This window comes from Micromys minutus (genome assembly GCF_963924665.1).
Source record: "Micromys minutus genome assembly, chromosome: 28".
NCBI classification, from domain to species: Eukaryota; Metazoa; Chordata; class Mammalia; order Rodentia; family Muridae; genus Micromys; species Micromys minutus.
Window position 1 is genome coordinate 14,050,394 of NC_137963.1, and position 13,519 is coordinate 14,063,912.

At 39.7% G+C, this 13,519-nt stretch overlaps 1 protein-coding gene across 1 annotated transcript in view; it reads right to left on the minus strand.

Moving 5' to 3' along the window:
• Positions 1–13,519, minus strand: part of PAPPA (pappalysin 1) — a gene marked incomplete at both ends in the record, with an annotated part of 218,323 nt that overhangs the window by 34,852 nt on the left and 169,952 nt on the right. Inside the window, 4 exons of the mRNA XM_080940261.1 lie at positions 381–552; positions 1,685–1,895; positions 10,466–10,645; positions 12,992–13,164. Of these exons, the coding sequence (XP_080796387.1) occupies positions 381–552; positions 1,685–1,895; positions 10,466–10,645; positions 12,992–13,164 (736 nt within the window). The remainder of the gene's footprint in view (positions 1–380; positions 553–1,684; positions 1,896–10,465; positions 10,646–12,991; positions 13,165–13,519) is intronic.

The following is a 13,519-nucleotide window of genomic DNA, read 5'->3' on the forward strand; positions in this document are numbered from 1 at the left end:
GTCCATAAAGGCTTTAAGAAAAATATGGGTAGTAGGAAGTGGGTAGAGGTAATCAAAGTCCCAGGCACTATCAGTTGATGTAATAGATCAATTTTAACTGCTAAGAGGCCATTCATGGGCATCTTTAAGCATTTCTCAATAAGTGTTTAATAGTTCTAATGTTAAAAAAAAATCCTCAAAGCTAGTAATCTCTGAATGAAATAGGCTTGTAGAGAGAAAATCTAGCTCAGAGATCTTCCAAAAGAAGATAACGGATTGTTTCTCAGCTTCTACAATACAGATATTATTTTATAAGCTTGGCTGTGTAGACAGAGCCCTAAAGAGAGCAGCTGTTAAGTGGAGGGCAAAAAGTCCTTGATCTCAGGGTTCAGTGGGCTTACCTGGGAGGCATCACTGTCTTCACACTTGATTCTACACTCACTATTGAACTGGAAGCCATTAGTGCATTGGTAGAGCCCATGGAATTTGGGTGGAGGTGGGTCACAAGTCACTGGCACACAAGTTCCCTCTTGCCAGCTGCCGTCTTGAGTGCATTGAGTCTTGAAGGCCCGTCTTTGGGAAAGATGAAAGAATAGATATTGTAAAATTTACATGATTTGAACCTGAGCACTAACATTATTTATAATCCCTGCCTGTACAAGGGATGCATGAGGCGTGCATGATGGAGACTCTGACGCCATGACTGAAAGCAACGATTGGTCACAATGCAGAGCTGTGGAGCCCAGTGCCAAGTGATACATGTACCATACAACCCCTGCATCCAAGGCTCAGAGATCATTGCAGAACCATAGAAGGAAAGGCTGTAAAACCAGAGGAGCAAGAAGTTGGCTGTCATATTGTTGTCTCCTAGAAATATCAAGGTAGCACCATAAACTCCCATCAACATGGTTGCTTGGATATGACCTAACAAGGATGCTACCAATTGACAACTAATGTTTGAAGGAGAAACTTTAAAATGATCTAAAGAGTGTTGAGAGGAGGAGAAATAGTATTCCTTCCATAAACAGAGAGAGATATATAGAGAGATGTGTGTACGTAATGTTATATTAACTGAACAAACCATATTTATATATTTATGTATGTATATATATGTGTGTGTGTGTTTAACAAAAATAAGTCATCATAAATTTAAAGAGAGCAAGGGAATATAACATGAGCAGATTTTAGAGAGATGAAAGGAGAAGAGAAATGGTATAATTATATTATAGTCTATAATAAATAATAATAATAATAATAATAATAAAGAATGAAGAAAACTGTATTCATTGAACAACATTGTTGGAGGTAGGCAAGTTGTCATCAGGGACAAAGCTCAATCCCCATCAGCTCCTTGTCTTCTCTTTTCTTTCCCGTGTGTGATGGGTTCCTGTATAATGGTGATTCACACTCGCAGTATTTCTTAAGCAAGTACTTTGTGCAAGACATTTTTGCGACACTGGATGCGTCATGACAACATTGCATGGTAGCTTACCATCTTTATATTGCTGCCATAAAATAAGAGGCCTCAGAAGAATAAGCCACTGCTCTGAGAAAATACCTGCTCTTCCATGTCTTTTCTAAGGGTCAGAATGGGAAATTACTTGGTATGGCCTCCAGCAAAGCTAGAAATGTTTCCTTCCAATGAGGTAGCCACAGCTGACTTTCTTACTCCTTAGTCATTGAGTGTGTTTCTAGGAGGACTTACTTCTTGGACTTCCGAGATGAGCCCGGCACGTGGTACCCAGGTTTGCACTTGTACTTGCAGAAGGAGCCCACCTTGTGCTTGTTCTCTCGGCACCGGGCTGTCTGTAGGTCTGCATTGGGGACCGGGGGCGGGGCGAGGCACATCAGCTCACACAGGGCCTCTGGGAAGGACCACAGTCCATCTTCCATACAGGTAAGAAAGCTGTTGTTGCCTGGAGGACACGGGCAGAGAGGGTTAGCAGAAGAATGAGTCCCCAGACAGCTAAGAGAGCACATGATCTGCCTGGATTTTAACCAACATGAGGTCCCCAGGGATTCCCTGGTTGGAATTCCAGTTCCTCTAAGAACTCTGGAGAGTGGTGGGCAGTTGCTGCAAAGCAGGCAGCCATGGAAGCTAGGCTTAGCCCTTTTTTTTTTTTTTTTTTTTTTTTTTTTTTTTTTTTTTTTTTTTTGCGGTGCATTAAAATCCAAACCATTCTGTACCTCATATGTTGCACAGGAAAAAAACAAAAGCAAACGAACAAAACACCCTTCCTGTTCCTGCATCTTTCCAGTGCCCTTCAGGAGCTAGTCTTTGCCTGAGAGTGGGACCAGCCTAAATGGTGTCAGCCCCACTAACAATGGTCATTGTGACCCTGGGATGCCTCTCAGGCTGAGCCTTGTACCTGTCCTGGTTTCCTCATACATGGATGTGCCAATACCATCTTTCTTAGGAGAGTGATTTTTTTTTTTTTAATTTAGACCCAGTGCTCAGGTAAGTTCTGCCAAAGAAGGTGAGAGTATATTACTTCCCACCACAAGCTCCAGCCAGTTCTTACAGTGTGCTGACTGCTTTGGGATAGTTGTCTGGTTGGGGTCGGTGAAGATAAAAGGAAAAGCCAGAAGCTAGGCTTTTCCTTGCCAGCTCATGTATTATGAAGGCACCATCATTTCCAGACTAGAGACAATTAGAGCAAGACCTGCAGTGGGTGTTTTTCCTCTGCTTCTCTTCTGATTGGGTGATACCAAAAGAGGTTTACAGCCAGTGCTGGAAGCACACTGGAGTTTCTCAGGGCGGGAGATCAGTGAGAGGAAGAAGGCAGACGTTTATTGAGCAGTTACTATGCACAGAGGGCTTAGCATGTTCATTCTCATTTGCAGAAAAAGGGATAGATTGATCAAGCTCTTACAGCTTGTGAAACGCAAAAGACAAAAGGTTCAAAACCAAATCTGTACTATAGACAGAATTGTTTATACATTAAGGGGTTATATTTATATTATCAGCGAAGTTCTTTATTTTCCACACAAGATGGTCCAACCTTAATTTTTGTGTCCCTAAGAAAATGGAGGGTTTTTTTTTTTGTCTTTCCAAATCTCAGCAGATTAAATTGTAGCAACACTCTTAAAATGTGTCTACCAAAGTGCCATCAATGTCCTTGTCTGCTCGTTAACCTGTACCCTTCCTTTCTCCCTCTCTGTTAGCATCACACTTACACGAGAGTGTTGGACAGGATACATGTGAGATGCACGGTGACTTACAATCCTTCAGCCAACATCTGTTTAGTGCTTGTGACATACCATATACTTTACATGTTAGGAGCAAAGCAATGTGTAAAATAAGACAAAAATAACACACACTCGGTGCCCGTAACCTAACGGTTCTTGAAGGAACATGACTAATCGACATTAAATAGGAATTAGCTGGTGTTCTTCAAGATGGTGACAAGTACCACCTAGGATAAAATGAAGAAAGGAAGAAGACAACTTTACGTACACTCCTTTGAGTCTCCTCTTCCCCCTAACTTCCTGAGATTCACTGCCTTGTCAGTGTGATTCATCTGGATGACATGAGATGATAATGTTTGCAAACCAGGAAATGCTACCTGGAAAACTCATTCCCTAACTAGGTATTTTCACATCTCATGGAAAGAGAAAAGGACGAAAGGCAGATTCATGGAGCTATCATCAAAGCAAAGGGACCAGAACTCCCCTATATTGTTTTGGGGATTAACTATTGGCACGTTGTTTGAGCATGCCAGATATATCAGTCATTTGGTGAGAACAGTGCCCTTTCCAAATTGCTCAAGGGTGACAAAAAACATCCACCGCTAAAAGGTAAGTACGTTTACCAAAGTGTTGGTGCTACATCAGCGGTGGGTGCTATAAATTGTGAAATGAAGGGCATCTTTCTTTGTTGTAAGACAATATGAAGACTGCAGAATGTTCACCAAGAGGAAAGAATCAATGAAAATGGCCATTCTAGGAGAGAGCAAATGGGAGTTATCAGAGAGCTGGAGGAATGAGTAGGTTGAAGCAGGACTGTGATTCAGAGCCATGGATGTGGTCATCACCCTCACAACCAGCCTTAACCATTTATCCTGCCTCCTGCATCTACCAACTGGCTCAGAAGAAAGCACTTTGAGGATTATACACTCTGTGCCTTTCACAGTGGCCCCTATATCCTGAAGGATGTTTACTACACGGGGGTTATTTTGGTTTTGATCACAAATACATGCTCAACAACAAAAACAAAAACAAAAACAACAAAAAAAAAAAAAAAAAAAAAAAAAAAAAAAAAACGAGTGACTGCAGCTGGTATTAGCATCAAACCAATCATTGTTGGAGGACTTATAAACTAGAGTTTGGACCACTTAGGCTTGTTCTAATCTCTCTCCCCAACTTTCTCATAGACAAGGAGCTCTCATTGTTTCCACTGTGAACTGGCTGTAGAGAAGACACTTATAACTTCATCAGTACCGTGTCTTCCCTCTTCATATTCCCCAACACGTGCTTTCTGGAGAATATGACTTCAGTCATGAAATAAAGGCTGACATTTCTGGCACACTATGAGACTATAGATATCAGATAGTACATTCTCACAAGTTGGGGTACTATGTCATCTTCTTGGTTCATTGTTTTTAACTTTTTAAGATTTAGTTATTCTTATGTGCACTAATAAATAAAGTTGTATTCTAATTTGTTTGTATTAGTCTTTTGCCTGCTGGCATGTCTGTGTATGATTTGTGTCCCTAGTGCCCATGAAGGACAGAACAGGGTGTTATATCCTCTGTAACTAGAGTTATAGGTGTTTGTGAACCACTACATGGGTTTTGGGAATCTAATCTAGGTCCTCTGCCAAAGCAGGAAGTGTTTTTAACTGACACTGTTCATCTTGTAAAGCTGTATTTTTAACTATTTCTTTTATTTTCGAGATTATCATACAATTGTATCATTTCTCTCTTCTCGTACCTCCCCACAATACCCCATATACAATATATCTCCTTACAATATATCTCCTTGCTTTTTCTCAAAATAATAGCATATTATTCATTATTGTTATATATATAAAACATGATCACATATATATATGTATATATATATATATATATATATATATATATATATATATATATATATATATATATATTCTAAAGTTAGCAAATCAGTCTTTCTTAGCCTAACACCAAATACATTTAAGGAAATTTTCCTCTCTAATGTGCATGAAAGAAATACAACCAGTGAAAGAAGAGCAGTACACATTGTAATTACGTTACTTAAACGATTACCTAACAGACCAAGTCCCTCCCTTTGAGAGAGCTTTCAAAAAAGATTAGTTTTGTATCCTAGGGCACAGTAGGGTTTCTGTGGCTGGTAATGCCATGCTGTACGTTTCACAATAATGAGAAGAAATGATTTTAAATATTATCACAATGAGGAAATTATACATGTTTAAAGCAATTGGTAGATCAGTAATCCTGTTATGATGGAAGCACAATTTACATGTCAATCTAAGCATCCCATATTGTCTCCTCAAAATATGTGACCTCAGAGGGTTTGCATGGAAGCATTGCACTGAACTTGTCATTAGAATAGAATCATGAGGTGAAGTGTCATCCCTTCAATCTGTTTTGTTGTTGGTGTCTTGTTTTGTTTGTGTTTTTTGTTTTGTCTCATTTATGGGGGCTATATTGTGGGCCACCGTTTATGTTTGGAGATAAGGGGTTATATTCTTTATCCCCAGAGCCTCGCCTACTGTCCAGTATAAAGTAGTTCTCCAGCTTCCATTTGTTGCATGAATGAAACATCGTGAATTTCCTTGTGAATTTGAAAGAATTGTTCAGCCTCTCTAATCCTAATCAAAGTCTACTTCTGAGTTCCTAGTCAATGTTTTAAGTATAGCATTTTAAGATGTGAAAGGATACTGATCCCTCACAGTTTGCAAAGGACAAGAATTCAGCTTGCTGGACTCTAATATAGACAAGCAAGCCTTCCAAAGATGCATCAGCCTAAGGCTTTGACTGTTAGGAGTGCAAAGATATTTCCTTTCATTGTTCTTGGTGAGAAAACGATAATAACAGAAATTACAGAAGAAATGGTATAAAGAGAGACAGAGAGACCGAGACAGGTAGAGAAACAGAGAGAGAGAGAGACAGACAGACAGACAGACAGACAGACAGACAAAGACAGAGACAGAGACAGAGACAGAGACAGAGAGAACCCAGTGAGGCAGAAAGCATGAGCACCAAAGGACTTTAGGCTGATTTATCAAAAATAACCTGTGAGAGTCTCAGTGGTCTAGGGACATTAAAAATGTAAGGAAGAAGGTAAAGAATTCATAGAGATAACAAAAGAAACAGCTAGTCTTCTGAATGTATACCGCTAGGCTACTAGGATGCTAAGAAGTTAAAGCTATGCCAGTCTCTTCCACCACACTGGAACTTTTACTAATGACCCTGTCCAAAAGAGAACTGCAAAGCTGCATTCAGTGAGAAGTTTATAAAATAAGTGGTCAATCAGCTATGCAATAGGATGCTACCACCGACCAAACTTCTCACCTCACATGTAGATTTTTTTTCTTTACTAAGGTAACCCATCTTTCTTTCCAAATATTAAACACAGAAGAAGAATGTCCTGTAAAGCAGTTGTTTGCAAGGATCACTGACAGAAAAACTTCTTCCTGAGTTGGGAAATAAAGGAATCTGCTTACTTCTGTGCAAACATGGATGGAGGAAGTATGAGACATAGGAAGAGTATGTCACTGGTAAACAAGGATGCTACATGCTGTACACCTCACTCACCTCATTTTCAGCCAAACCCAAGAAATCAGAAAATGTTCCACGGAGCAGGTTATCTTTTGGAAGCCAGTAAGTTGAATGTGTTTTAAAAGCTCACATGAAAAGTGGAGATAGAAAAAGTCACAGGATTTAGAAGTGGAAAATAGACCTTCCATAAAGAGTTTGTAGTATGAGCGACATGCTTACGTCAGAAGCTCTGTGCCCTATTCAATAGTAAATGCACCTATCATTTGAGTTGGGTAGCATTAGGTAAGAAAAATAATGTATGAATGCCAGGGTGGTGAGATGAGAGTAGGTGGATGGAAGAGGGAGCATCCTTATAGAAGCTGAGGAAGGGGGATGGGAGAAGGGTGAGACGTGAAAAGGGGTATCATCTAAAATATAAATACATAAAATATCCAATAAAAAAGGAAAAAATATATAAGGCAGTTTCTAAGTATTGGAATTATAGCACTTAAAATGATAACATTGAAAATAAACATGGTAAGAAGTTTTCTATTAAAAAAAAAAGGAAGAAGATACCTGGAGATGAAGAATTAAAGAACACTGGCTTCTAGTACAGCGGACCCAGGTTTAATTCCCAGTGCTCATACGGGTTCTCACAGCTATTTTTAATTCCACTTCCAGGGAACCTGATCTTGTGATCTTTGCAGGCATTATGCACAAAATACACACATACATGCAAGCAAACAATAGTGTACATAAAGTAACAATAAAATAAATTGTGTTTTTCTCTGACCTAAGAAAGCCTGTTTCAAAAAAGAAAGGAAAAGAAAGGAAGAAGAAAGGAAAGGAAGGAAGGAAGAAAGAAAGGAAGGAAGAAAGAAAGAAAAAAAGGAAGGAAGAAAGAAAGAAAGATAAAGAAAGAAAGAAAGAAAGAGAGAGAGAGAAAGAAAGAAAGAAAGAAAGAAAGGAAGGAAGGAAGGAAGGAAGGAAGGAAGGAAGAAAGAAAGAAAGAAAGAAAGAAAGAAAGAAAGAAAGAAAGAAAGAAGGAAGGAAGGAAAGAAAGGACTTCCCTCCTCATGCAATTTTATAATTTTGACCTATGCTTACAAAGCTTCTTTGAGAAATACCAGTGACAATAGTACACAAAAATGTTGGCATAAATGATTTTAAGACCTAAATCTCTCATGCTGTTTTGGATAAATCCTGAAGAGATACTTGGATTAAAGCAATATTTCACCTGAAATAGAGGACCAAGGGGATTGTGCTGCTATTAGTGGATGGTATGTACTCTTCTGAAGACAATATCATTCTCTGAGAGTTTCATGCAGAATAAAATATGGCTCCTAGTTGCTAGCCAGGGATTACACAGGAAGAAGAGTAGAATCACCCAGGGTTCAAAACGGCAAGAGAAAACAGTCTTCAGAAAGAGCTTTCTCCAGCGCAGCCATCTTAGAAATGAAAGTTTTTCATTCACTAATGGCTCTTTGATAGTGAACACTGCTATGCTTCTCTTTTAAATGGGACTGTTGTGGGTCCTAGGAGCAACGTTGCTCAGTTAAGATCAAACAACTGGCAAACGACAAAACCAGTAGTATCTGAACGTCCTTATTTTAATTTGTTACTACATCTTGTGTATTTCTTGCTTATTTGCATGTTTATATGTGTGATATTTGTGGGCACATTTATGTCACCATATGAAAGTTTTACATTGAGTTCTTGTGCTGGTTCCAACAAAGAACTCTCTGATTCCACAGTCATTACTCCCTGCACACACAGACCCACACCCACAACATAGTGTAAGAACGGAAATTTAAAAAGGTAGAAGGAAGAAAACAAAGCAAGTAAAATACTAGAGGAAAAGTTATTTTAATAATTTCTTGTAAAGGGCAGAGGTACCATCAAAAACCCCAAAGAGGCAGTGCAACTCATCCAATCCTTGCTGTCAGCAGGTCCAAGTGAAAACCTCAGAACAAGGATCTGTGTGCAGGATAAGGTTAATAACAGAGCTTCAAGGGCTCCTTGCTGGTCCTCATAGGCTACTGTGGAAAGTCAAGGTGCTTTCCTGAATTCTCATGAAATGGTCAAATGAGAATCAACCCATATCAAAATGAGGGTTCTCCAGAAACTACCTTTCTTGAACAGTGCCCATGCCCTTCCTGCACAGTCACATAAACAGTAGTAGAAAGATTTGCTCAAGGATTTGGCATCCTGAGAGCTGTAATAAACAATGCTAATTGATTTGACGTCTTTTCACGTGTGCCTCTAAATAAAAGAGGCATGATTTTGTAGTTCTTACTACATTCTACCTCCTATTGACAGACAGAGCCAAGTTATGGGGTTAGATTACTTAGATTCTATCATGGGTTCTCAACTTGTGGTTGCAACCCCTTCAGACAATCCTTTCATATTTCCACTGGTTTCTTCCCCTCTTCTCTTAATTTTAATCTTCACAGTATGTGAAATAAAAATTTTATATCTTCTTCAAATATTCATTGATAGAAAAAGAAGAGGCGCTATGGGATGTAGTCCAGATATACTTCTTGCTTTTCTTAAGGGATAGCTTATAATTAAAACTGAATCTTACATTCCTGTATTCCTTTTTCATCACAACATTCAGGCACCCAAACAATACTTTTTATTATGTTTTAGTACAGGTCATTTTCTGAGCTTCTGAGCACACAGCCATTGCCTCCAAAGGCTGTGAATTCATATAACTTCTTGGAGTCAACCTTCCTTTAAATAACTAGTAAGACTCGTGATGCTCACCACAGTACCTAAATCTTAACCATATACAGTATTTTATCTGGTATTAAGAGAATTCAGAGACATACTCCCAAAGACTTCATACTCAACATACCTCCGCAAGCCTACTCTGGCATGATTGGCCAAAATATGAGACTCTATGCCCAAGTTAGTTATTGTTGATATTTGAGAAAAAAAAAAAAAAAAAAAAAAAAAAACACTTCTGCTCACACATTGTGAGGAAGATAGAACCTTTATATCTCCAAAACTTGCACAAAAATTCCTGCTAGTGAGCTGTTTGATGTTCCCTCCTTTCCTTAATGTACTTGGGTCTTCAGTATTTCCAGTTGTTCTGAATGGACTCTGAGACCTTTTCTAAGACTTTCATGTTTAGAAACAAACCATGTGCCTCTAGAGCAGTTTCTCCCCCATTTCCAAAATCTAGCCTCTTCTTCAGCATACCAGACTTCCCCTTCATTTGCATATTCCTAGATGCTGAATGCTTGTTGGCTATACCTGCTTTTCTCCACATCCATTCTGCTTGTAAAGACACTGGGCAAAGACAGACCTGGGTTACAACATGGTCTCCATCACTGATATAGCAACCTTAGGCTAGTTCTTTAATACCTAATAATTGTTCTTTTCCTTTGGAAAATTGACTAATAGCACCTCACAAGGTGTGCTGAACCTTAATTATCCACAGTAAACTAGGTATATCAGTTTAAAAATATAACTTTTTTGTTGCTCTCGCCCACCATTTTCTTGCAAGATTTTCAAAATCTTGAAGGGGTATTCATATCTATTTTTATACACATATAATTTATATACAAGTAATTTATATGAATATATAGACATTTTTTAAAAAGATTACTAGCTGTACAACAAGATATTTTACATAACTCCAAAATGGTAAAAAGAAACCAAGAACAGACACAACTTCGTCTACCTCTTGGTGCCTGAGATTCAGAAGGAGGCTGGGAAACAGCCACTAGGTTCTCAGAGATGATAAAGGCCAGGTTGAGATAAAGAACTCAAAATACCTTTCAGCTGGGCAGGGTGGCGACATTGAAAGGAACATCTTCTACCAAAGGTGGTACCCTGTGGACAGGAGAAGGAGGCGGCATAGACGTGATGCTGGTCTGGCATACCACAGTCCACAGGCTCACATGCCACCTGCTTGTTCCACTTGCCCTCTGTACATGTCACTGTGATGCTTGGCCCTACCTGAACAACAGAGAAAGGTACAAGAAGGAGATCAGACAGGTTCCTAAATGAGGAAATGCATTTCTCTACAGGTGGTACGTCAGAGTCTTGTCTAGAAGAGGGATGACCCATTCTCAGTGATTGACTCTGACTCATTTTTAATAACTCCTCAACTGAATAGATTAGATATTTTAATCTCCTTTAAATGATATAGAAATGGAAGCTTAGTATTTGAGCAGTCTCAGGTTACTCCTAAGAGAAAAGCTAAGTGTGACTTGAACCCAAATAATGTGTTAAGAAATGCCACCTACACTGCCTTACAGATAGATTATCATAAGAGTCTTGAGATTCAGAGACATCGCAGAGCAAGACTTCTTTTCATCAAATAGATTCTAAAACACATTAAATATAAAGATATCAGAGGCTGACCTTAGTATCTATTCTTGAAGGGGTTTACTTAGAGACAGCTAAATCTTTGGTACTAAGTCAGGGAGTGCTGTTGGGTACAAGAGACTTGATGTCTCTTCATGGGAAGGTTCCTCTCTAAGTCTCCCATTGGTAACATGAATAGACTGATCCCAAGGATACACTAAATGCTACTGCTTATTCTGAAATTTAGAGACTCCAAATTTTTTTGAAGAGTCAAGAAAAAAATGCATAGAAAAGAAACACATTTAGGAACACTAAACTGTCTAGCTGATTTAAACTAAACTAGAAAACGGCAGGGCTGTGTAGGTGGAAGGGAGAGGCCATGCTATAGAGTCAAGAGAAGGCCTATCATTGGCGGCCCAGAGTCTTCCATTCAAGGAGGAAGCAGCCAAACCCCTGGGGGTTGAGAAGGCCAAATGTTGACTTGGGATTTTTAAAAGCAAAGGACATTTTCCTCTCTTAAGTACACATCAAAGGGAGCAGAAGTCTTTCACTGCCAAGTCAGCCTAATTGTTTCCATAGGAGTTCAGACCTGCCATGTCTGACACACGGAAGTAGGTGTGTAAGAGAAGCCAGCCCAGAAGCTCTACATAAATAGGCATTCCCAGCCAAAAAAAAAAAAAAAAAAAAAGAATATGGCCCTGTGTGCTAGCAACAGACATAGTCTACTGGTGGAGCTTTGGAAAGGTGTATCTAGAGACAGCTCTGAAATTCTCAAAGCTTGGGACTGCTAAACTTGCTCCACTCACTCTCTTTGGATCTGAGACTCCCGGAACAGTATTAGACTAAAGCCAGGATTTTCATGTAACTCCTCTGTATTCACTATCAACAGTTTCATGCAGAATATATCCCAACTTACAAGGGTTCTGTCTGCTGTCTGTCTAACTGCTTATATTCCATGCCACCCCCACCTGGGCAGCCAAATGAGGCCTTTATTTATCAGGATTTAATCATACCATGTTTTCCCACAGCTTCTTGCTGCCACAACTTCAAACTTCCCAACTAAACTGGCAGGATCTGGCATCTGTGGACTCTGTTTGACCCTCTAGCCTCATGACTTCCATGGTTTTTGAAAAGGAAAAACCAGTCTCCACATGTGGCACAGTTGTAGTACTAACAAGTTTCTCCATAAACTCCATTGTCAGTACCAGAGCACACTTTTCTTGCTTGTATCCTGCAGACACACCCCTGCCCATCAAACCACAGCTCAGTTCTTACATCACTTCCTCCAGGGCATTTTCCTTAAGCACATACTCTCCATATTTCTGTGAAACCTTGTCTTTGTCTTCATGTTCTCTGCTAGTCACTGAGAAATGGTTCACTCTTAAAGACTTTCATTCCCCAGGGACCTAGCACAGTCTGATTTATGAGGAACTCATGCTTTTGAATGAATGAGTAAATAAATGAATGAATGAATGAATAAAAAGACACTCGTAGACTGAGAATACCCTTCTAGTTAAAACAGCTCACAGTAGAACTTTGAGGGTCAGCATCTCATTCTACTGTGACCTCATTCCTAGATCCTAGATCTGTATCCTCTGTAACAGCACTGACACATGCTGTCTGTAATAACACTTCCTGGACAGAAGCCCTCATCTTCAAGAGCTCCAGTTGACTTGATTCTTGGCTATGTGATTGATTGGTTCATCTTAGTAAATATACATGCATGCATGTGTGTATATGTATGCATTTACACATCCATAAATGGGTATTGTGTTATATGTATACATATATATGATAAAAAGCTGCAAAGAAAGGGGGAAGGGGAGGGTGGGAATGGGTAAGAAAGGAAAAAAGGGGGGAGGGAGGGAGACTGAGAGTTTTCTTTGTCTTATGTAGTAACAATATTTCCAGTGCTGAGGATTCTGCAGAGAACCCATTTTACACATGCCAGACTTCCCTGACTGGAAAAGGCCTCTTCTCCCTGAATCCACAAACCTGGCTCTTGATTAGCTCATCATCCCGCTGTATCTGCAGCACGTAACCTGTCTGGCAGCTCACAGTGCACTGGGCACCATGGTAGCGGTGGCTGCTGGAACAGTTAAGAGAAGCATTCTCCACAGCCAGTTCTGGGCAGTCCGTGGCTTCACAGGCAAAATGCACACAGCTGGGGAGAAAGCAATCAGAACGTGAAGAGGGGTTTCCTCACAAGCCAACTCTACTTTAGCTAGAAGGCTTCTTTCCAAATTTTCTGGAAGCAACCCCTGAAGAGAAGAGCTCTGAGTCAGGCAAAAAACGATTCCACTGGTCACAGCTATAGCTTACGAAGAATACAATAAATGGGAGCTGACAATCCTGCATTCAAATCCTCTCACTTGAACGCTTCAGTGAGCGCTGAGTTCCAGGAGTCATAGGGAGGACTGGATCAGATAATTTATTAAATGCATGGAGCCAAATCCCCAGCACCTTCTAAGCTTCAGCAGTGGCTAGTTTTAAACAGCCAGCCTGCTGTATTTGTTACC